Here is a 25399-nt window from a genome sequence, read left to right as displayed (position 1 = left end):
ACAGTGTTGCATATATGCTGAAAAAAGAAAAAAAAACATAACTACTAAAATAGTGGCCCGAACATGCCTATTTTCGAACTTGACATGCGTTTAGTAAGATTGATTACTCCTGTGAGTTTCATGACAACAAGCCTATCGGTTTTCCTTGAAATGTGTTAACGGTGTTGCATGTATGCTGAAAAGTGAAAAAATAGCATAACTTCTACAATAATGGCCCAATCATGCTGATTTTTCGAACTTGACCTGCGTTTTATGAATATTCATCAGCTCTATAAATATAAAGCCAAAAAGTAAAACTGTCTTCCACTTATCGTGTCAACGCTGAAAGTGCACGGCAACGACGACGACGACGACGACAGAAGCAGGCGATGGCAATATGTACAGACACATCTGTGTCTGTACATAAAAAAAAACAAGTAAACTCTTGATTTGAGTGAAAATCAGTTGTACATCAACTAAATGCGGATACTGTCAGATGTAATATTTATTTCTTAAAATGAAAATACATATTTTGATACTTTGGGTGCCTTCTAAGCTGAGATATCCCACAGTTTCTGACACCCTGTAAATACTTAAAATTTTGGCCAATTTAAATAATCATACTTCCGGTTTGTTTAAAGTCCACTTAACGGAGGCTCAGTGGCTCCCGAGCTGAAGTATCATTCTGACAACGGTACTTTACAGTTAGCATAAGTCTGAGACCTTGTTTACTTCTGATGCACACCTGGCATAAATTGAGCGTTTTGTGCTCAGTTATGTCAGTAGACTCCTCTACCACGACACTGATAAAATCCACGTCACTAAGTGTCGCATCAATGTCTGATTTGATTACAGCTGCAATGGACTCTTGCATTTCTGCTTGGCCAAAAATATATGGTTTTTAATGCAGCCACCAGGGCCTGTCTTTGTTTGACAACTGCCTTTCCAACACGTGTCTCATATTGCTCACTGCATTCGCGATTATGGCTTGTTTATGGTGATTCTGCATGTCTTGTGAGAGTTGACATTTTGAAATTAGTCGCACCCTTGGTGAGTGCATTTCTGAAAGTACCCTTCCTACAAACAGCGCAAAATTTCTTGCCATCTTCTAACTCTATCCAGGTATATTTGTTTAATTATTCTTGTTGGAATTTTCACTTTCTTTTTGCTTTTTGCAGTTCTTCAAACTCAGATTCTAGGCTGTCCCCCATGCTGTCAAGAGATGCACTTTCCAAGCAATGTCACTCTGCTAGATGATTTGAGAGATACTGTCATTTTGATTGGTCAATAACAACAAAGAATGACGTCAAACGCTCAATTCAACCAATCATGGTAGACGATTCAGGGTGTCTGAAAGCGCGAGAGTCAGATGGTGTTTGCTGTTCTATAAACACAATATTGGCGAGAGCATAAATCAGGTCAATTTTTGAACACATAATTTGGACACGACTTGCTAAATTGATGTCACTTGATTTAAGGGGGACATTGTGGGCGCAGTTAAGTGTTTCTTGTGGGACATTCTTTAAAAATAGGGGCTAATGGTGCTGCCTAGATCCATCCCTGCACAATACATGATAACAAATTTACCATCTTTTTCATATAATCAAGTAACAATTTTGTTAAGATGACGAAAATGTCAAAAGTACACTTTTCACCCAAACCCAATGTAGAGGTGCATTTCACATGCTGAAGTGTCAAAAAAAAAAATAAAAATGAATGAATTCAAAGTTGTATTCAATTTTTTAAAAAATAAATGTGTATAGAACAAAAATCAATGCTTGTCTCAATTTAAATTCAAATTTTAATTTTTACCATGTCTTTTACATTATGCAAAGAGCCCTAAACGGTAACGTATGTTCCAAAAATAAAAGGTAATGTATGTTCCAGGTCATCTTATTTTAATTTTTATACCGCATTCCGATAAATTTTGTAGTGGTTCAGTCATGATAAATTAGACATGGCGTCAGGATGCTTTTATAAATCTTTAAACTGTAACTCAAGGAGTTTTGTGTCATGGCAAATACTACTTGTTCCCTAGAACAATTGTCAAAATGTTTCATTTTTCTCAAGTACTTGGTGTAAGAGAAAACAATCATCTTTTCTTTTGCTGACTGAAAAATATATTACACTTCATGATAGTTTGACATTTCTGATATAATATTTGGAGCACAATTTTCAAGACTATAGGCCTATTGGTATTCCTGTGTTGCATATATATAACAGTATAACTTTTGAAAAAATGGCCTGATCATGCTGATTTTCAAACTCCACTTCCATTTTTTAAATATGCATCGGTTCTGTAAATTTCAAGCTGAATAGTAAAATGGTTTTCCATTTAACATGTTATCATTGTTGCATATATGCTGAAAAAAAAAAAAAACTTTTGAAAAAAATGGCCCAATCACGCTATTTTGGAACTTGACCTGTATTTTATGCACATTCATCAGTTCTGTAAGTTTCAAGCCAAAAGGAAAAGCAGTTTTCCACTTATTATGTTATCAGTTTTGTACATATGCTGAAAAAAGCGAATAGACAGCATAACTTTTGATATATGGCCTGATCATGCTGATTTGTTAACATGACCTGTGCTTCATGAATATTCATCAGTTCTGTTGGTTTTAAGCCAAAAGATAAAACAGTTTTCCACGTATTGTGTTTGTACATAAAAATATACTTACCATTGACAAAATCTCCAGATTGGATCATAAAATCTTTGACAATTCTGTGGAAAGGTGAACCTTGGTAGTGGAGAGATTTCCCACTCTTTGAAGCACTGCCTTTTTCTCCTGAAATTGGGGGAAAAAAACTGGTGGTGTATCAAACAGTGACTTCTGAAGAAATGGATGTCCCCTCCAATGTTAGCATGTTTGCCATGCAGCAATAAATAATACTTATAATAAACATTCAAAAATCAATAATAAGATATATTTTGAAACCCCACTCATGGACTTAACCTTAGTAACATTTACTTCTCAAATGAATGGAGTAAGTTTTAAGTAAAAATCTGTTTCTAATTCACTGTGAACATGGATAGTATACTCACACATAATTCTAATTCAGAAATAACACGGCATGGAGGCAATATGACCACGGGCATATGCTTCAGAAAAAAAATTTTTGTGTCATTATGCAAAAGACGCAGACACTTACAGACTTTACTAAAGGGATTAGACCATCAGACATGCCTGACAAGTTAAATCTCAGTCCGATAAAAAAAATCCTGTATCGTCCTTATGTCCAGCGAGTTTTCAAGCTGATTCGGAATATGTAATCTGTCAGAGGGAGGGCTAAACTGAGATCTGGTTGAGCACGCAGGGCACTTTTCAAAGTGTTTTGTCCTATGTCAACATAAGGAGAAAAAATTTCATCTCTGATGGGACACATGGTCATATTGGCCTGAGTCAGATATTAGGTTGTTTTTTCTAGTTTTTATCATCCAAATATGTTAAACTAATCAGAAGTAATAGTTTAACATAGAAAACGGCCACCTATCACTTATTTTGAGTAAAAAAATTATTTAGCACTAGGAGTGGTGTATCCCATTAGAGATATTTGACTTTGAAATGTTTTCAAATTTTCCACATCTGTTAAGTTGTATCAATGAAACTTAAAATCCTCTTTTAAATAATGATTAGTAATGATTATAGCTAAAAATTAGAAAATTAAAACAGATACAGTGAATTTATTGCCACATTTTATCATTATCTCTGATGGGACATTTTCTATCTCTGAGGGGACATTTTCTGACAGATGTGAAACACAAGGTTTTCATCTTAAAATGAATCATTTTCTAGTGTTCTGTTGTGTTGCATTTCTATTTTTTCTTTTGCAACTCTTAATTACTGGGTAATTCATTAACCATTACTGATTATTAGCTAGCTTGACTATCAGTGATTTGGTGTTGACATAAAATAAATATAATATATGATATCACATATATTTATCATTTAAGACAGACCTCATATATTTATCATTTAAGACAGACCTCATCGAGTTGTGAGCAGGTCACTCTGTTCACTGCATGTGCATGGTTTAGAACAGTCTAAAGGAGACCTCCAGCTCCGCCCATATGTTGTGGTATCTGATGATATGCACCATAACAGTCTGTCTTCCTCTTCGCTTGTAATAAGGCCATTCTCGAAGACCTCCAACATCAGCAATCATTCAGCAAAGTCCATTACTTGTCAGACGGAGCCACCAGTCAAATCAATTTCAATTTTATTTGGCTGGCAAAGAATTGTGCCCCAATGTCAATGTAATGTACCTGTCTGCAGCAGATATTGTAGAAGCTACAGCGCCCTCAGCAGTCATTGGGAAAACTGTCCATCTGTTCCAAAATTCAACACTTCCCCCAGCTTCAGCCCTAGCCCCGTGGACATGTTCTTGTGTCAACCAATTCTCAGTACCAGCCACCCCCTTCAGATGCTAAACTTGTTCACATGACTGTGGAATTTGATCTGCCTGCACATCCACACAATGACTATGTCAGTCAAGGCACAGCTCAGCTTCACCAGGGAAATTTTGTCATTGTGGAATTTGCAGCCAGGAAAGGAGTAAAGCAATTCTAAGGTCAGGTCACCCATGAGACTGAAGATGGCAAAGTGGAAGTCAGTTTCTTATGCACTGAAGGTTCTAGCAAAAAAATCTTTGTGTTCCCTGCCACAGAAGACAAAGCATGGATCCAGAGGTATTTTCTAAGAGTCTTCCATATTATCTTTGCTGATCCATCCTCCTTTTCTGACTGTCTTCCAACAGAAGAAATTAGATACCCATCATGTAAAGTTGAAAATATGACCATCTTCTGGAAGACCCAGAAGACGACCTCAATCTGCCCCTGAGAAGAGACTGATACAGTGAAGTGGCTAGCATGTATCATGCATTAACATTCCCACTCGGACCATAGCATTTATTCTAGATGCAAAGCAGTCTATATCTGGGGCTCCCACATATCTTATGAAAAATCATGCTGTCTAATTTCAATTCAAGATCACCGTTGAATTCTATGGAAGCCTTATAAGCTGTCACATGCTCCTTCATTAGTCTTCACAAACTGTGCGGCCCATGTTGTTTATGTGTGACACTGCAGTAGTGTTATCTGAGCTCTAAGAACACAGAACGTTCACTGCTTTTTTTACAGTACAAAAACTATAAATTGACATCAAAAATTGTTCTTTTTAAGTTTTAGAGAGGAAAGAGGAGATTTAGATGAGAAAATCCTGATTGATCAGTTTCTAGTGACGAAACCTGCGTAGTAGCTTTCAACAGCTGTAGTAATAGTATATAGATAGAAGACTAAACATTCAGGTGTCAGTGAAACAAAATGCCGCAAGGTTAACGCTTTGTTGCACTCGGGTGCCGTAATGTAGGTTACGATAAGAAAGATGTCTGCTATTTTGTACTACCTGCGGATGCTGCAAAACGTAAAATTTGGCTCTGAAGTTAAAAAAATCCAAGCACAGTGTCCAAACCTGCATTATTAAAGGTCTGTAGTTCTGTAACGTATCTGGCATCGTGCTTCATTTTGGTGGGCACAGCAGTGTTTTCACTACAGCATGTCGATTCAATAAAGGTGGGCATGAGATCACACTGGCCATGCTCAAGCCACGTCAGATCGTTCAGCTGGCTGACTGTAGAAAGCTCTTTTCCACCATCTTGATACTGCATGTTGAATTTAAATGTAATTCTATTTTCTTTCAGCTTGAAGTCTTGGCTTTTTAAAAATGTATACTTTGTATGGGTAATAAAGGCAAACAAATAAATTATGGCCAATTTACTGAGGTGACCTGGCTTTTCAAGGCTAGGTCACAGAATTAATTGGGCCCAGCAGAACTTTATCAGTCAGCGTTAACCGATACCTATGGAGTTAAGTGCATTTAAAATGGCCATTAATTCTAACACATTAATTGGCAATTTACTTTCTACATCTGTCCATCTACCTCTAATATCTTTGTACTTATACCTTGCACCCAAACCTAAGGTGGAGGCGTCTGTATTTCAAGTCTCTATGAGGGATTTGGTCTAGCAATAACCCTATGCTGGGATTTCAAGTTTCCAATCCATCCATTTAAATCTGACCTCATACTGTCTGATATAATCATGGGTACATCAAAGTTACTCTTAGAATCTCGTAAAGTCTTAATCTTTGCTCTTTCTTATTTTCTACAGTACAGCTTGCCATAATCCAAAAACTGGCTACTAGCAATCCAATGACTCTAGCAACCTGCCTTATTTATTATGGGTGCCTCTGAAGTATTAGACAGCTCTTTGCATGCAGAAATTATTTACTCCTGCCTATCACTTGGCATTGTTACTATCATTTTGTTGAAATCAATAACATTTCCCAAAAATTTTAACTTGATTCTTGGGTTCAATAATGATTTGTCATCATTTATAATAATACCTAACTTGGACAGAAGGGTAACTGTTGCCTTTAAATTCTCAAGGTATTCTAAATCATCACTGGCAATTGTTAAACTGTCAGAAAGGTATCCTGAACTAATTAAACCTAACTTCTCAGTTTTGCCAAAACTAGTTTAATAAGAAGTTTTAAACCACAGCCGTGCTGTATTCGACGTACAAGCATGTCATGTACGAGTGCGTTCCACGGTCTGTTGCACTCCTGTTACTCACTAGCTAATAAGGGCCCAGTATCTGTGTATTGGGTCCTGGCGCCTACCACGGATCAGACAACAATGAAAACAAGTTTTTTCTCAAACTTTTAATATCATGAAACAGCATTTACCCAAAAACTGAAATTTCACATTCTCGAATTGAACGACAAGTTGCTCACAATACAGAATGTGAAAACGAAAGTTTAAAAATCACTTCCAAAGTAAATTTCCTCCCTTCTTTGACATTTGACAATTTACTTAATTTGTGGAAGCAAATGAATATCAAGGTATCCTAATCATCATTACATGATGGGCAGGGGCGGATCCAGGATTATTTGAAGGGGGGGGGGATCCAGAATGACAGGCCTCGGATGCGAAGCCGACCGTCGCCCCCTTAGTGTGGGGTTCAAGACCTGCTCAAGGGCCCTGAAAAATTTTGGGAGTTTTGGAGAGCAAACAGTGCCCTTTGGTATGGTTGAGAACTATGATGTAGCTAGTCAAAATTCTAATTTCAAGAGGGGAATATTGGTGTGATATATATTTTTCAGAAACCGAAGGGGGATGGGTCAGGACCCCCATGGACCCCCCCCCTCTAAATCCGCCACTGATGGGGAAGAAGAAGTAGTGTTTTTTTGGGAACTTATCAGTTTCTAAACTGCTGTTGCTGCTGGTGGTGGTGGTGGTGCTGCTGCTGCACAGCTGGGGCTGACTTTGGTAGAGGGGGCTGTAAAGACGTGTTCAGCCTTGTCCTCTGTTGTCCAACACAGGAATAAGTGACCACAAGGGCCCCTAACATGTTTGAGTAAAATATCACAAGGGCAGTGTAGTAGCCAATCAGAGTCCATGGTTAAAGCCAGATGCAACACTCCTCGCTGAACTGTAGGTGAAAATAACTCGTGTATTATCTTGCCTGCGGCTTGACAATACACTCGTAATATTTCACGTACAGCTCAGCGACTCGTATTGTATCTATCACTTGTAAACAATGGCAGGCCCTCACTACCCATTGGGTAAACAGGTATATTGGTAGATTTTATCGCGCCACTCAAACCTAAAATATTTTTGCTGTTCTTCGGCAAGCTTAATTGAATAATAAGCATAACAGATATCGACTGACCTCATTTTTACAATATCAGTTAGCAACGGTAGCTAGGGTTTTCTCAAATGTTTCCATCTTAAAATGCTGGTATGGAATGAACAGATTTAGCTTCTTTAAATTCAGAATTAATCTGTATTCACCATTTTCTTTTTGTCTCAAAAGTATCAGTGATAAAATTTAGCCTGCTTCACTATTCACACAAATAATCCCTCTCATGTCCTGTAATTTTTTAATTTCTATGTCAGTAATGGACATATCTAACCCATTTAATTTGCAATTTGACTTTGCAACAGCAGGAATCCCACCATTGAAATCTAGATTAATATGACAATATTTCACGATGTCAAGAATAAATGGGTCACTTATAATTAGTTTCCATTCATCAATATAGCCAGCCAATGTACCTACTTCAAAATGAGTATTTACCCCATTTATTGCTTGGGCAGATTTCTCTGTCCCCTGCGTATAGTTTTTTGCAAAGGAAGGTCCTGCTCCAGGGTCATCCTGCCACTGGCTCAATTGTCTGTGTCCTCCCCCTCCTACGGGTTAAGTAACACCCACTATGTACACAGATCTGCAACCTCTGACACTATGTCTGCGTCCTCTGGTGGAATTGTCAAACAATTTACATTTGATGTTAGAACAATCCCTGATGTCCCTTGCCATTTTGGGAAGATCGTCTCCAAACAGATACTAGTCGCTGTATATCAGCTCGTGACTGCAGAGGTGAGCATATTCTCCACTTAATTGTGGTTTTATGAAATCTTTCCTCATCATATTGATCTGCCTATTCATATGTCCCATCAGTGCTAGGACGTCGTTACAGTTTTCAATCATGCTGCCAATATTGCCACTTGTGTCTTTCTCTTGATTTCTTTCAAATAAGGCCATCTGGTTAACAGTTTTCAGCTATATGTTGGCACCTTTAAGTAAGGTATGTGCAATGTTTTGCATCTTTTTATCATTTGCTTTTGTCCAACCCGGGACCTGGTCCCATATCACCTGGTTGGTTTTTACAACTTGCAGGTAAACACAGTTACCAGCTGGCCTGTTGTTCTGTTTAATCAAATCCATATGCTGAAACAAGTTCTCTTTCGAGTCGAGAAGATACAAGTCCAACTTTCTTTTTTCCCCAGTAGTGTATGCCTCCTCGGGTTCAACACCTCCAATGTCGACATAAACATCATCATCATACTGACAATATTGTGCCTCTATGTTACTGAAACGGTTGACGATGATCTCTAACCTTCCATCCTGAGCGTCCACAGAGGCTTTCAAAGACACCAGTAGTGACATAATATTGTCATCCGAAGAGGATTTTTTCCCACTCCTAGGGGTTTTGAAAGTCGACAACTTGCCTTTACCCTTCCTGCCTGGTCTATCGTCACTCACAGTGACGTGCTCAGGCCCAGTTTTAACACCAGCACTACTAGTAGTTTCTTCTGCCATTACTGACACCATGTGCTTAAAATCTGGTGATGAAAATTGACTGAAAAAGCATCAGTTACCATCGGCAATGACTAAAATACATATCCAATGTGCACCACGTGCACTCAAAAAATCAACTAAAACCACATTTCAGTGAAAATGGTAAGCGATTCACAATCAGCATGCACACAAGTCGGTCGTCCTTGAAGCTGCACTCAACCTAAAGTGCCCTGTGAACGCAACCGTATTTCAGTTAAGACCAACAAAATTCTTATAATGAAAAAGAATTATCCCATGGTTATCATAGGCGAAATGAACCAACCTTTATACTAAAGATATGGGACCATACAGTACATTTGAGTTTAAGGCCACTAATAGTAAAAGGACCAAAGTCATAGAAACAAAGCCCTGGGCTTATAAGTTTTTATAAAAAATTAAAACAAACTTCCCAAAAGGCCAATTAAAGACGGGGATTAAGTACAGTGTCCAACGGATGACGCTCTGGCGCCAATTTGAGGGGGAAAAATGCCGTTTTCGGTATTGGGATTTTCTCTATAACCAAGACAGCTATTCAAGTGATTCAAAAGACCACATAAAGCTGGGTGAAAGCACTACAGCGGGGTACCAGGGAATTGTCTTAAACTATTTACTTTTGATTTTATCATCTTTTACGTTAAATCAGCCCATATTTCAATGGGTTATTAACTTCAAAAGGCGATAACTTTCAAACAAACAATTTCCTCTTAAACCCCTGATATCATGCTGTAGTCCACATTCCTAACAACAATAGGTGCAACTTTTGTAACGATCGGTAGCTCAGATAGTGAGATATACTTGGCAGCGATTCACTTATCTCGTCAATATAGAAAGCTGTTAAAACAGCCAAAAACGTTCACAGGTTGGTTAACAGGGCTTATTAGTCAAATGCTTAGCTGGCAAATTTACCTGTTATCGGTTATACGATCAGATGGAACCATTGCTTATTGTCATCTAAAAATATTTTGTTTGGGTGCTTTGAAGGGGCAGAAAATCGTGCTTTTGTTACATTTTCCGACCACTCGTTAGGCATGTAAGCGTGCCGCCAGTTTGATTGACAGCTCTGGAGAGGGCCCTAGCCTAGTGATGCCCCATAGGGTGTCAAGGATATGTAGAAGGAAGCGCTAACAAAGGCGATTACGTTTAACCGCAATTAAGAGGTGTGAAGTTGCATTTGAACGTTTCAATGGCTCTTCCTCAGCAATCGAGTAATTTTACCTGAGAGATTCTTTCTTTGTTATCGGCAAAGTGATCAGATAAAACTGTGTCGAGAGCAAGTGTCCGTCACTTGTGTTAATACGAGTTTTTTGACGGGTAACGCTGCAGGATTATTTTGCACGACACTTGGTAATCGTCAGATCAACGGAAAAATCCAGTGATTACTTCATAGCGGTATTTCTCAAAATGCCAGCTAAGATAAAGGGGAGACGCTCAGCTGCACAAGATTCAGCAGTAAAAGTGGCTGAGAGAAGGCTTTTGAATAAATATTTTATTTTTACACACATGACACTTAGACCCTATTTGCTTTTTACCTGCTAGTCTTGACTATTTTCGGGGTCTTTTTGTGATTTGCATTTTTGGATACATTTTGAACTTTTTCTTCTCGCTTGATCAGTGCTTTTGAAATTGTTTTTCTCCAAACATCGCAAAATGCAAAGCCGCTAACATGCGTTTTTATTTTTATTGTTTTAATCATGCTGTCAACCCTTGCTTGGATTTCTCTCGTTTGGCCATTCACATCACAATTTTTCGCGTGTCTCTCAAGCTCCATGATATCATATCTTGGAGAAAAAAATTTATTTTGTCAACATTAGATTTACCTTTTGCAAACGGCGACCAACAATCATTTCTGGTTTCGTAACGTGTCACAGATACGCTCGCCGATATATATCGCAAAAATTAAGAGCTAGGCTAAAAGTATCCTTTTCAGCGTTTTTTTTAATTTATTTATCGATTTTTCTTTCATTTGTCAATTAATTTAGGCGATTCGATTAACTCTTTCACCCATTTATTAGGTATACAGAAATCAGTTATCAGACTGAACAAATAGGGCCGGTTTTCCCCAACCGCCACGCATAGGCCCTACTCTCTTTCAAAATTTTCTTTCTTTCCTCTGGAAATGGACTTTTAACACGAACTTTTCTCTTCCCCATAGTGTACTAGCTAGACTTCTTCGCTGCTAAGCATATGTAAGACTTATGACCTATTACCACACACGTAATCGGCTTATAACTCATTAACTGTGCTCTGACCCTCTCATGGCAACGGCCCTTAGTAACAGAGGCGTGGCTTAGTTGTCAGCCTGACTGGGGCGCGTGCCAGTTGAAAAACTCATCAAAAGACACATTTTGCGATGCAAATTCATAAAAATTATTACATCCAACGTTAGATACTTTTTGATTAATATAAACACACAAAAAAATCAAAAACATGATTTTAAGCGTATTTAACCCTATCACCGGCCTTAAAAAGAAAATTTTAGTTTGGTAGCTATAGCTCAAATGTGTCATATGTCAATGGCGACAAAGAGGACAGACAGTGATCATTATCCAAACTTTTTTGTCAATTACATCTTTTGTTCATTTCACATATAACTGGACCTTCACCTTCAAAGATAGTAAACTTCAATTTCACACACAAAAAAAAAATTTCATGAGTAAGACCTCAAATTCAAGAGGCAATTACCTGTACAGAGTGCCTTAAAGTTTTCACATGTCTTAGGTACAATGTCTGAAAATAGCTCACAAATGATTCTCCCATCTGGAAAAGAAAGACAGTAGTGTTACTTAAATATGGTTTTTAAAGGCTGAAGCAATGGTTGAAAATAAGTTTTTCTAAGGAATCTAATTCAACAAAAAGAAAGTAAGGCCTCAAAAATAACAATTGCTGCTGCTGGCTTTAAATTGCAAATAAGTAATTTCAATAAGTGAACTAATGACTCAATCACAATGCTGGCTTTTAATAATTTGTGTGATTTCAACTGACTTTCATCCAGGTCTCTCCCTGATTACAGATGACAATAAATGCCAAATAATGTAGACAATTTGGAAAATCTGTAGAAGTCCAGAGGTTCCTTTGTGAATATGAATTTACAAATATTCATTTTTTATGAATTAGCAGTATCATTTAAAAATAAACTAAAAACATTAAAATGCATCAAACTTATGAATGATTTCTTTTTAAAATTCAACACACTATTGCTTTATCTCTTCTAATTTTACAGATATGAGGCTTGCTGCAGAACTGTTTGATAATATTCATGGTATTTACGTTAGATCCTTGACAGAATAAAAACAGTGTTTAATCTCACCAAGAGTGCAAAAAAAAAAAGTTTGTTTATCAAGTCAGGTGTCTTACTCTGCCAAATTTATATGGTATGGGCTCACCTACTCGAAATAATTTCTCAAGATATATGATATCACATATCACAATGAAAAACCACATAACAATAATATTGTTAAGGAAAATTGCTATTTTAATATATATAATGGCATTGCAAGTAGTCTCTTCATCCTGTATACAGTAATTATTACACCTGCACAGTCTTCATCTAGATTTCAAAGCATGAAACCTGGGATGGCTTCTTAAAAGCCAAAGTTAGACAAATTGCCATCATGATAGGAAATGCGTTACACTCATCTTTCCAAACTGCCTTTTTTTCTTTTGAATGTGCTGAATATTAAAATAAATCAATGAAACAGTCAGCAAAGCTGTATAGACAAAAAGCAGAAAATAACAGTCCACAAATAGGCCACAGTCAATTCTGCTGAAATAATACATTATGCTTGACATCAAATTGAAATTATGCTCAACAGGTAATACCAGTCAGCAAAATATGTAACAAGTATAAGGCTTCAGGCCCATGAGAGTTCAAGTTCACACTTTCAAAATGCCAAAATGAGAATTTCACGAAAAATTGCATAAATTCAATAAAATACAATAATCCAACTAGTGGATCAGAGAGGCAATACCGCCTCCGGGTATTGTACCACCAGCTGGAGTAAGCGATTCGTATGGAAAACCAAACAAGGCAGCAAAGCTGTCAAATGTACAGACAAAAAGCAGGAAATAACAATGCACAAAATAGGTTACTGTCAAATCTGGTGCAAAAGTACATTATGCTTAACTGCAAATTCAACATCAAATTTTAATTATGCTTAACAGGTAATACCAATGTAAGTAAAATGTGTAGCAAGCATAAGGCTTCAGGCACATGGAACTTCAAAGTCACATCTTGAAAATGCCAAAATGTAAACAAAGTTCTGCAATGGGTTTATTTCCATTTTTAACACATTTTTAACATAAAACAAAATAAACGTTTTACTGCCATTTTTATTAGATCAACTAATAAAATTGATGAGATGGGAAAATATCAATAGAACAGTGTTAAATGTCCAATTTCCTCCATCCTGAGATTCAGGGGCCGGTTTCACAAAGCAGTAGTTAGTTAGAACAACTAACTACTGAACTACCTCGCTAACGAGCAAACTTAGCGATTTTCGAGGGGTGTTTTACAAAGCAGTCGTTAACTCATCGCTAAGTTCAGTCGTTAAGTTCGGTCTCATTAAGTTCTGGCGGTACGGATAGCAAGAAAAGTAGCCGCCATATTGGATACAAAGACAAATGACAGACAACGGTAACTAAGCAACCTTTTTATTTCACTCATTACGCATGCGTACGATGAAACTCTAGAGTTAGCGACTGGTCTGACCAGTCGTTAAATATCCAAGGCAACAACGAGACAATAACGAGTGAGAGAACTAGCGACTGCTTCGTGAAACGGCACTTTAACTAGCGAGAGGCTAACTACCGATCGCTAACTAACTACTGCTTTGTGAAACCGGCCCCTGAACATAGTGGATGATTGAATCTGACAATCTGCAATGATATGAGTTTATTTCCATTTTTGACACTTTATTACACAATACAAGATAACAAGTTTACCAACTTTTTAACAAAATCAACTAACAATGTTATAAAGATACAGGAAATGTCAAACAAACACTTTTATGTATCTTATTAGTTAAATAATGAGACTGTTAACATGCCTAAGAATTGAATCTGAAGAAAAACCACTTATATACAAAAAGGCTAATAACTTCATCAAAACTTAACTGATCAAGCTTATTTTCAAACTTGATCTGTATATTAGTCAGACTGATCACTCCTGTAAGTTTCAAGGAAAAGGCTGATTGGTTTTCCTTAAAATGCGTTATCAGTGTTGCATATATGCTGAATAATGGAAAAAAACAGCATAACTTTAAATTTGTAAAAAAAGTCCAATCAAGCCAATTTTCGAACTTGACCAGTGTATTATGAATATTCATCAGTTCTGTAAGTTTCAAGCCAAAAGGTAAAATGGTTTTCCACTTATCGTGTTATCGGTGCTGCATATATGCTGAAAAAAGTGAAAAAAACAGCATAAATTCCCTAAAAGTGACCCCATCCTGCTGATTTTCGAACTTGACCTGCGTATTATGAATATTCATCAGTTCTGTAAGTTTCAAGCCAAAAGGTAAAATGGTTTTCCACTTATCGTGTTATCGGTGCTGCATATATGCTGAATAAAGTGAAAAAACAGCATAAATTCCCTAAAAGCGACCCGATCATGCTGATTTTCGAACTTGACCTGCGTATTATGAATTTTCATCAGTTCTGTAAGTTTCAAGCCAAAAGGTATAATGGTTTTCCACTTATCATGTTATCGGTGCTGCATATATGCTGAAAAAAGTGAAAAAACAGCATAAATTCCCTAAAAGTGACCCGATCATGCTGATTTTCGAACTTGACCTGCATATTATGAATATTCATCAGTTCTGTACGTTTCAAGCCAAAAGGTAAAACGGTTTTTTACTTATCGTATTATCGGTGAAAGTGGACGACGGTAACGACGGCGACGACGACAGACACAGGTGACAGCTATATGTACAGACACATCTGTGTCTGTACATAAAAAGTGAAAAAACAGCATAACTTCCCTAAAAATGGCCCGATCATGCTGATTTTCGAACTTGACCTGCGTATTATGAATATTCATCAGTTCTGTAAATTTGAATACAAAATGTAAAACAGTATTCCACTTATCATGTTATCGCTGAGTGCACGGCGACGGCGATACCCAGACGCAGGTGACGGCTCTATGTACAGACACATCTGTGTCTGTACATAACAAGGCAGCAAAGCTGTCAAATGTACAGACAAAAAGCAGGAAATAACTATGCACAAAATAGGCTACTGTCAATTCTGATGCAAAAGTACATTATGTTAAACTGCAAATTCAACATCAAATTTTAATTATGCTCAACAGGTAATACCAATGTAAGTAAAACATGTAACAAGCATAAGGCTTCAGGCCCATGGGAGTTCAAGTTCACACTTTGAAAATGTATAACTTCCAGAAAAAGAAGCCAATTAGACTACTTTTCCAACCCAGGCTGCATTTTAGTCCTGCATTTCTTTTTTGAACATTTGGCAATCATAAGTAACATGGTTTTCCCATAATGGTCATCATGGCAGCAGCACCCATAATTGTTTTCTTCTATTCTCATGCAATATTACATAATGTTTAACAGCATAATGAGGGTCAATTTTTAATAATAAAATATACGTATCATGGATTTTCAGAAAATGTGACTAGCATGGGTCTTCAAGCATGTAGAACTTCAAAGTCACACCTTGAAAATGCCAATATGTGAAATATGCTGAAAAGTGAAAAAAGCATGACTTCTACAATAATGGCCCGATCATGCTGATTTTCGAACTTGACCTGCGTTTTATGAATATTCATCAGCTCTGTAAATATAAAGCCCAAAAGTAAAACTGCCTTCCACTTATCGTGTTTACAATGAAAGTGCAAGGCGCCAGTGACGGCGCTGACGGCAAAGACAGACGCAGGTGATGGCAATATGTACAGACACATTTTTGACACATCTGTACATATTTACTGTCCTGTTTGAGAACAGTAAGTGACATGGTTTTTCTTAAATGGTCATCATGGGAGCAAATTTTGATGCAATATTACATAATGTTTAACAGCATAATGACCATCAATTTTTAATAATAAAATATTAGTATCATGGAAATTCAGAAAATGTGACTAGCAAAGGTCTTCAGGCCCATGGAACTTCAAAGTCACAACTTGAAAATGCCAAAATGTAAACAAGACAGCACTGTTCTGAAATGTTTTTTTTTTTCCATTTTTAACAATTTTTAATATAAAACAAAATTAACAGTTTACTGCCATTTTTATATGATCAACTAAGAAAATTGATGAGATGGGAAAAATATCAATAGAGCAGTGTTAAATGTCCAATTTCTTCCATTCTGAGATTCTGAACATAGTGAATGATTGAATCTGACAAACTGCAATGATATGAGTTTATTTCCACTTTTGAAACTTTATTACACAATACACGATAACAAATTAACCATCATTTTTACAAAATCAACTAACAATGTTATAAAGATGCAGGAAATGTCAAACAAACACTTTTAATATCTTATTAATTAAATAATGAAACTGTTAACATGCCTAAGAATTGAATCTGAGGAAATGTGAAAAAACAACATAACTTCTAAAATAATGGCCCGATTATGCTGATTTTTTAACTCAACCTGCGTTTTAGCAGGATTGACCACTCCTGTGAGTTTAATGACAATTGGCCTATCTGTTTTTCATATATTGTGTTTACAGTGTTGCATATATGCTGAAAAGTGAAAAAAAAAGCATAACTACTAAAATAGTGGCCTGATCATGCCGATTTTCGAACTTGACCTGCGTTTTAGTAAGATAGATTACTCCTGTGAGTTTCATGACAACAGGCCTATCGCTTTTCCTTGGAATGTGTTTACAGTGTTGCATATATGCTGAAAAGTGAAAAAAAAAAAAACATAACTTCTACAATAATGGCCCGATCATGCTGATTTTCGAACTTGACCTGCGTTTTTATGAATATTCATCAGCTCTGTAAATATAAAGCCAAAAAGTAAAACTGCCTTCCACTTATCGTGTTTACAATGAAAGTGCACGGCGCCGGCGCCGGCGATGACGGCGATGACAGACGCAGGTGATGGCAATATGTACAGACACATCTATATATATATATATTTACTGTACTGTTTGAGAACAGTAAGTGACATGGTTTTTCTTAAATGGTCATCATGGGAGCAGTGCCCAAAATAGGTTTTTTTCAAATTTTGATGCAATATTACATAATGTTTAACAGCATAATGACCATCAATTTTTAATAATAAAATATTAGTATCATGGATATTCAGAAAATGTGACTAGCAAAGGTCTTCAGGCCCATGGAACTTCAAAGTCACAACTTGAAAATGCCAAAATGTAAACAAGACAGCACTGTTCTGAAATGTTTTTTTTCCATTTTTAACAATTTTTAACATAAAACAAAATTAACAGTTTACTGCCATTTTTATATGATCAACTAAGAAAATTGATGAGATGGGAAAAATATCAATAAAGCAGTGTTAAATGTCCAATTTCTTCCATTCTGAGATTCTGAACATAGTGAATAATTGAATCTGACAAACTGCAATGATATGAGTTTATTTCCATTTTTGAAACTTTATTACACAATACACGATAACAAGTTTACCATCATTTTTACAAAATCAACTAACAATGTTGTAAAGATGCAGGAAATGTCAAACAAAAACTTTAACGTATCTTATTAGTTTAATAATGAGACTGTTAACATGCCTAAGAATTGAATCTGAGGAAATGTGAAAAATATGCTGAAAAGTGAAAAAACAGCATAACTTCTACAATAATGGCCCGATCATGCTGATTTTCGAACTTGACCTGCGTTTTATAAATATTCACCAGCTCTGTAAATATAAAGCCAAAAAGTAAAACTGCCCTCCACTTATCGTGTTTACAAGGAAAGTGCACGGCATCGGCATCGGCATCGGCATCGGCGACGACAGACGCAGGTGATGGCAATATGTACAGACACATCTGTGTCTGTACATAAAAATGGAGACCTCCTACAGAGTTGGGCTTTACATGCTCTATCAAATGCAAAAAACAAGAGGTCTCTAGCATTAACGGTTCCAGAGTTTTCGGTATCGGCATCTAATGGCCGCTGCTCCCGTGAAAATACACCAATTGACCCCAAACTCACGGAGATGAAAGATGACCTGAAAGGTAACACCTGCCAATAACATAATAGGTTAGGTCTGTGTAGTTTTTGAATATCAGGGCAAATAATTTTTTTTTTCGTAAAAAAATTCGTTTTATTAAAAATTTTGGCCTGTTTCACCTTCAAATAAGGGTCAAAGGTCAAATCCAAGGGCATATTTGAAATCACCACACAAGACTTTCGGTCAAGGTTCTATAGTAATTTTTCCCATAATTCTTTTGGTTTGGGAGATATTCAGCATTGAATTTTCAAAAATTTTGACAAGGGTGCATTTCAACGAGCGTCACGCCCAGGCCAATGCACCAACTGGGACAAAAATACCAGGGGGTTCAAGTTGAGATTATATGTGACCTAAATCCAAGAGATGGGGACAGGGGTCCTTGCGGTCTAGGAGGAGAAGCGGTAATGGTGACTTGTATCCGGCAACAGAACGCGGGGGGACGGACGAGACGGGTCGGGACTAAAACCATGAGTACCGCCAGCGTACATGCTGGTGGTACTAATAACTACACCCACCATATTTGAACTTATACTTACTCTTTCCTTCACCATAATCCACATCCATAAAACAGCGTGGTCGGAATTTTGGTTCCATAGCTATCAACTGTCACCACAAACCTTAAAAAAAGGAAATTTAATCAATATTAGAGGCAATTTGAACAAGACCGAAAGCTGTCAAATGTACAGGCAAAAAGCAGAAAATAATAATGCATAAAACAGGATACTGTCAATTCTGATACAATAATGGCATTATGTTTAATTGCAAAGTCAACATCAAATTTTAATCATGCACAACAGGTATAATATCGATGATGGTAAAAGTATAAGTTTCAGGCCCATGAAAGTTCACACTAAGAAAATGCCAGAATGAGAAAAATGAAAATTTCACAAAAAATTGCTGAATTGAATAAATAAAATTATAATCCAATAGAGCTGGTTTTCTCATCTGAGCTGAATGTCCTTATTAAAGAGTAAGGGTCCCAGGTGCATTTTTTGTGATCATGAGACACTCAATAAAGAAATAAACATAAACTGAGATTGAAAAATTTAATCTGTTTTGAATTAGACAAAATATCACTAGATTTATAAAAATACACACCAGAAGACTAACCACAAAACATCGAATAAGAGGCTAAGCGGAAGTGACACAGTACCGGTGATCCCATGACCCTCCTTTCTAACTGGCAATTGTTTTTTCTTGGGTTTTCACAAAAATGGCGAGAATTCAAAAGGGAAAAGGACACTCCTGTGTAGCCTATGGATGTACTCTGAAGTTCCAAATAATTGTACTGTCCGAATAATTGTACTGTGTGCAAAAATCTTCGAAAATTAATACTAGTAATTGTACTGTCCAAATAACTGTATCGTGTGGAAAAATGTTTGAAAATTAATAATTGTACTGTGCAGAATAATTGAACTGAATGGAAAATCATTCAAAATTAATAATTGTACTGTGTGGAATCATTGTACTGCATGGAAAAAGGTTGGCAATTACCATGTTTATTGTGAAAAAAAGCCATTGCTTTGAAAAGAATCAAAAAAAAAAAAAAATTGTTGCATTCCGTTTTTAACCTGAAAATAATTGAGCAGTGATCCAAGCTGAGAGAAGTGCATCTAATATACATCTATATTTACATAAAATTTTAGCAAGCAACTACATAACATTACTAAAATGAGTGGGCATATCTACTGATGAATTTATCCATTAATTATTTGTGATTATTACACTGCTGGAGGGCTCGACACTTATTTTTCAGGTCACCTGTCCGGTCGGGCTTACTGTTTACAAGTTTCACCATTCCTGAGCTAATTTTCACTTCCCCCCCCTCAGCCAAAAAAACAAAACAAAAAACAAACAAACAAAAAAAAAAAAAATATATATATATATATATATATATATATATATATATATATATATATATATACTGAATTTTTTTTTCAATATTTAAGCTGGTTCATTTAGGTGGAAATAATGGACAGAGTTGCGTCATAACTGTGCCACTGCATAATTCCCTCATTAAAAATGACATGCAGCACTGCTAAACATGAAATATTACAACATGTCCGTTAAAATGTTGTTAAAAACACCTATCTAAAGAACAAATGATATTTTTCTCTTTCTTAGTTATCGATTACTCATCATGCGGCCCGAATGAAGCCATATTTGTTTACTCAGCACATGTAGTAAGGTGTTCTCAGACAACCGTGGCCCGTTTTTAGTGTTTTGAGCAGTAAATGTTTTTCAATGACCTGTCATTGTTTTTTCTACAGTCATTATTGGTAATTCTAAGTTTCTTTTTTTATAACATCAAGACGTGACAGATGAGACTGCAGTGAGTTTATTTGCAGTGTAGCCTCGTTTATCGAAATAAACTGCTAACCTAAACAACCTACCCAAAACGAGACAAAGCGGGGGAGTGACGAGGAGTATAGGGGAAATTTTTGAGCAGTTCTCACTGTTCTGTCATTTGTCAAACAGCGTGGATATTTTGAGTTCAAAACGATAAAGTAAGTTCCAATAATGACTATGCACTTGCTTTAAAAAGATGAAATAAATATGCACTAGCAAATACAAATGCATGTACGTCGTAAGGATGCTAGAAAATTGGAGACTTTTATGTGTGACCTACTTTCTCAAGAGAGCAGCAGAGAGCACTGAAGCCAGGGCTTCTCCCCGGTATTTAAAATGCATTGTCATCGAACTTGACTTTCTCTTTATAATCAAAAAATGACAAATTATATGCTTGCCAAAAAATTCCCATCGGTACGTTAGATGCTGAATAATTGTACCGTGTGGATTTTTTTTAGAAAAATTTATAATCGTACCGTCGGAAAAGGCGCGTTCCATGTGGAAAAAATCTTGAAAAAAAAAAATTTGTGCCGCCTCGAGCTGACTTTCCTGCCTTGCGCTGAGGTTATCTCGTGCAGACGAGAAAAGAAGCAAAGTGCCTGATACGGAGTTTGAAGTTTGAACTAAGAATATCTTGCAGTCGCAGTTTGACACTCGCACTTCCTAGCATGCCAATGCGAGTAAAAATTAAATCTGACGTGTGAAATTTATAATGCAAGATGCCATTTTAGCGAGTACATTTATGTCAACTTCCTATATTAAGTGTTAAGGATCCATCGATGAAACATGGTCAATATTCTGTCAAAAAATCTATGAGCTGGAAGAAAAACATGTGCCACTCGTGAGGATTGGTGGAGCAAAAAAAAAAATAGACAAGGATACCCTACTTAAAATTAAAGAGAAGAATGTGTTATCTAGGAAATCCATTTCCACTAAAGACCCAGAAGTAAGAAAGAAGTTCAACAGAGTGAGGAACCAAGTCACTAAGCTTACTAGGAAAGCCAGGAAATCCTTTGAGCAAAATCTCGCAGCAGAAGCTAAAACAAATCCGAAGAGAATATGGCAGTACATAAATTCCAAGGTATTGGGGAACTATGTATAGATCCAAAGGACCCGAAATCAGACAAGACTGATGACAATGAAGTAAAAGCTAACATATTAGCAGACTTCTTTAGCAGCGTGTTTACCGTGGAACCTATGGAAGAAATATCATCCATAGAACAAGGCAGCAAAGCTGTCAAATGTACAGACAAAAAGCAGGAAATAACAAAAAAGGCTACTGTCAATTCTGATGCAAAAATACATTATGTTAAACTGCAAATTCAACATCAAATTTTAATTATGCTCAACAGGTAATACCAACGTAAGTTAAATGTGTAACAAGCATAAGGCTTCAGGCCCATGGGAGTTCAAGTTCACACTTTGAAAATACATAACTTCCAGAAAAAGAAGCCAATTAGACTGCTTTTCCAACTCAGGCTGCATGTCGATTTTTGAACTTGACCTGCGTTTTAGTAAGATCGATTACTCCTGAGAGTTTCATGACAACAGGCCTATCGGTTTTCCTTGAAATGTGTTTACAGTGTTGCATATATGTTGAAAAGTGATAAAAAAGCATAACTTCTACAATAATGGCCCGATCATCCTGATTTTCGAACTTGACCTGCATTTTATGAAAATTCATCAGCTCTATAAATATAAAAACTGCCTTCCACTTATCGTGTTTACAATGAAAGTGCAAGGCGCCGGCGATGATGGCGACGACAGACGCAGGTGATGGCAATATGTACAGACACATTTATATATATTTACTGTACTGTTTGAGAACAGTAATTGACATGGTTTTTCTTAAATGGTCACAATGGGAGCAGTGCCCAAATTAGGTTTTTTTCAAATTTTGATGCAATATTACATAATTTTTAACAGCATAATAACCATCAATTTTTAATAACAAAATATTAGTATCATGGATATTCAGAAAATGTGACTAGCAAAGGTCTTCAGGACCATGGAACTTCAAAGTCACAACTTGAAAATGCCAAAATGTAAACAAGACAGCACTGTTCTGAAATGGGTTTATTTCCATTTTTAACAATTTTTAACATAAAACAAAATTAACAGTTTACTGCCATTTTTATATGACCAACTAAGAAAATTGATGAGATGGGAAAAATATCAATAGAGCAGTGTTAAATGTCCAATTTCTTCGATTCTGAGATTCTGAACATAGTGAATGATTCAGTCTGACAAACTGCAATGATATGAGTTTATTTCCATTTTTGAAACTTTATTACACAATATACAATAACAAGTTTAACATCATTTTTACAAAATCAACTGACAATGTTTAAGATGCAGGAAATGTCAAAAAAAAAAAAAAAACACTTTTACATATCTTATTAATTAAATAATGAAACTGTTAACATGCCTAAGAATTGAATCTAAGGAAATGTAAAGAACAGCATAACTTCTAAAATAATGGCACGATTATGCTGATTTTTGAACTTAACCTGCATTTTAACAGGAATGACCACTCCTGTGAGTTTAATGACAATTGGCCTATCTGTTTTTCTTAAAATTTGTTTACAGTGTTGCATATATGCTGAAAAGTGAAAAAAAAGCATAATTACTAAAGTAGTGGCCCGATCATGCCGATTTTCGAACTTGACCTGCGTTTTGGTAAGATCAATTTTTCCTGTGAGTTTCATGACAACAGGCCTATCGGTTTTTGTTGAAATGTGTTTACAGTGTTGCATATATGCTGAAAAGTGAAAAAACAGCATAACTTCTACAATAATGGCCCGATCATGCTGATTTTCGAACTTGACCTGCATTTTATGAATATTCATCAGCTCTGTAACTATAAAGCCAAAAAGTAAAACTGTATTCCACTTATCGTGTTTACAAGGAAAGTGCAAGGCGACAACGGCGACAGCGACGGCGACGACAGACGCAGGTGATGGCAATATGTACAGACACATCTGTGTCTGTACATAAAAAAGGGAGATTGTCACTGAGTGGTTAGGCATAAATATCTCACAAGAGGATATCACTAAACATTTAAAAAGTCTAAGACCAGGTAAATCACCAGGAATCGATAATATACAACCTCGACTTCTGAGGGAATTGTCAGAAGAACTTTCTTATCCACTCTGGATTATCTTCAATAAAAGTCTAAAGGTAAGAGCAGTACCATACGAATGGAAGAAAGCGAAGCTAAGTGCTATCTTTAAACAAGGCAGCAAAGCTGTCAAATGTACAGACAAAAAGCAGGAAATAACAAAATAGGCTACTGTCAATTCTGATACAAAAGTACATTATGTTAAACTGCAAATTCAACATCAAATTTTAATTATGCTCAACAGGTAATACCAATGTAAGTAAAATGTGAAACAAGCATAAAGCTTCAGGCCCATGGGAGTTCAAGTTCACACTTTGAAAATGTAAAACTTCCAGAAAAAGAAGTCAATTAGACTGCTTTTCCAACTCAGGCTGCATTTCAGTCCTGTATTTCTTTTTTGAAAGTTTGGCAATCATAAGTAACATGGTTTTCCCATTATGGTCATCATGGCAGCAGCACCCAAAATTGTGTTTTCTTCTATTCTGATGCAATATTACATAATGGTTAACAGCATAATGACAATCAATTTTTAATAACAAAATATATGTATCATGGATTTTCAGAAAATGTGACTAGCCTGGGTCTTCAAGCCTGTGGAACTTCAAAGTCACACCTTGAAAATGCCAATATGTGAAAAATTAAATTTTCACAAAAAAAACTGTTTATCTGGTAGATTGCATTGCCTACTGAAGCTGTATTTTAGTCCCATGTTTCTTTCCTGTAAGTTTGAGAACAGTAAGTGACATGGTTTTTCTTAAAAGGTAATCATGGGAGCAGTGCCCAAAATAGGTTTTTTTTCAAATTTTGATGCAATGTTACATAATGTTTAACAGCAAAATGACCATCAATTTTTACTAATAAAATATTAGTATCATGGATATTCAGAAAATGTGACTAGCAAAGGTCTTCAGGCCCATGGAACTTCAAAGTCACAACTTGAAAATGCCAAAATGTAAACAAGACAGCACTGTTCTGAAATGTTTTTTTCCCCATTTTTAACAATTTTTAACATAAAACAAAATTAACAGTTTACTGCCATTTTTATATGATCAACTAAGAAAATTGATGACATGAGAAAAGTATCAATAGAGCAGTGTTAAATGTCCAATTTCTTCCATTCTGAGATTCTGAACATAGTGAATGATTGAATCTGACAAATTGCAATGATATGAGTTTATTTCCATTTTTGAAACTCTATTATACAATACATGATAACAAGTTTACCATCATTTTTACATAATCAACTAACAATGTTGTAAAGATGCAGGAAATGTCAAACAAACACTTTCACGTATCTTATTAGTTTAATAATGAGACTGTTAACATGCCTAAAAATTGAATCTGAAGAAATGTGAAAAAACAGCATACCTTCTAAAATAATGGCACGATTATGCTGATTTACGAACTCAACCTGCATTTTAGTAAAATTGACCACTCCTGTGACTTTCATGACAATTGGCCCATCTGTTTTTCTTATATTGTGTTTACAGTGTTGCATATAGGCTGAAAAGTGTAAAAAACAGCATAACTAGTAAAATAGTGGCCCGATCATGCCGATTTTCGAACTTGACCTGCGTTTTAGTAAGATTGATTACTCCTGTGAGTTTAATGACA

The 25399-nt window shown here is 36.1% G+C and overlaps 1 protein-coding gene across 10 annotated transcripts in view; it reads right to left on the bottom strand.

The window, feature by feature from the left end:
- The window catches only part of LOC106174618 (peptidyl-prolyl cis-trans isomerase G), an 84476-nt gene that overhangs the window by 50344 nt on the left and 8733 nt on the right, over positions 1-25399 (bottom strand). For 7 of the 10 annotated variants that reach the window (XM_087018517.1, XM_087018520.1, XM_087018521.1 and 4 more), the window contains exons 2-4: positions 18852-18932; positions 11839-11913; positions 2658-2765 (exon numbers count right to left, since the gene is read on the bottom strand). In XM_087018517.1, coding sequence (XP_086874643.1) covers positions 2658-2765; positions 11839-11913; positions 18852-18909 — 241 coding nt within the window. In that variant the 5' untranslated portion in view covers positions 18910-18932. Of the gene's footprint in view, positions 1-2657; positions 2766-11838; positions 11914-18851; positions 18933-19468; positions 19488-25399 lie in introns of those variants that run through there. The other 3 variants (XM_087018525.1, XM_087018527.1, XM_087018519.1) reach the window with 2 other exon arrangements.

Source organism: Lingula anatina, chromosome 7, assembly GCF_051362555.1.
Source record: "Lingula anatina isolate TDL-2025a chromosome 7, LinAna3.0, whole genome shotgun sequence".
NCBI lineage: Eukaryota > Metazoa > Brachiopoda > Lingulata > Lingulida > Lingulidae > Lingula > Lingula anatina.
The sequence above is the reverse complement of the archived record's forward strand: the minus strand, read 5'-3'. Positions and strand labels throughout refer to the sequence as shown.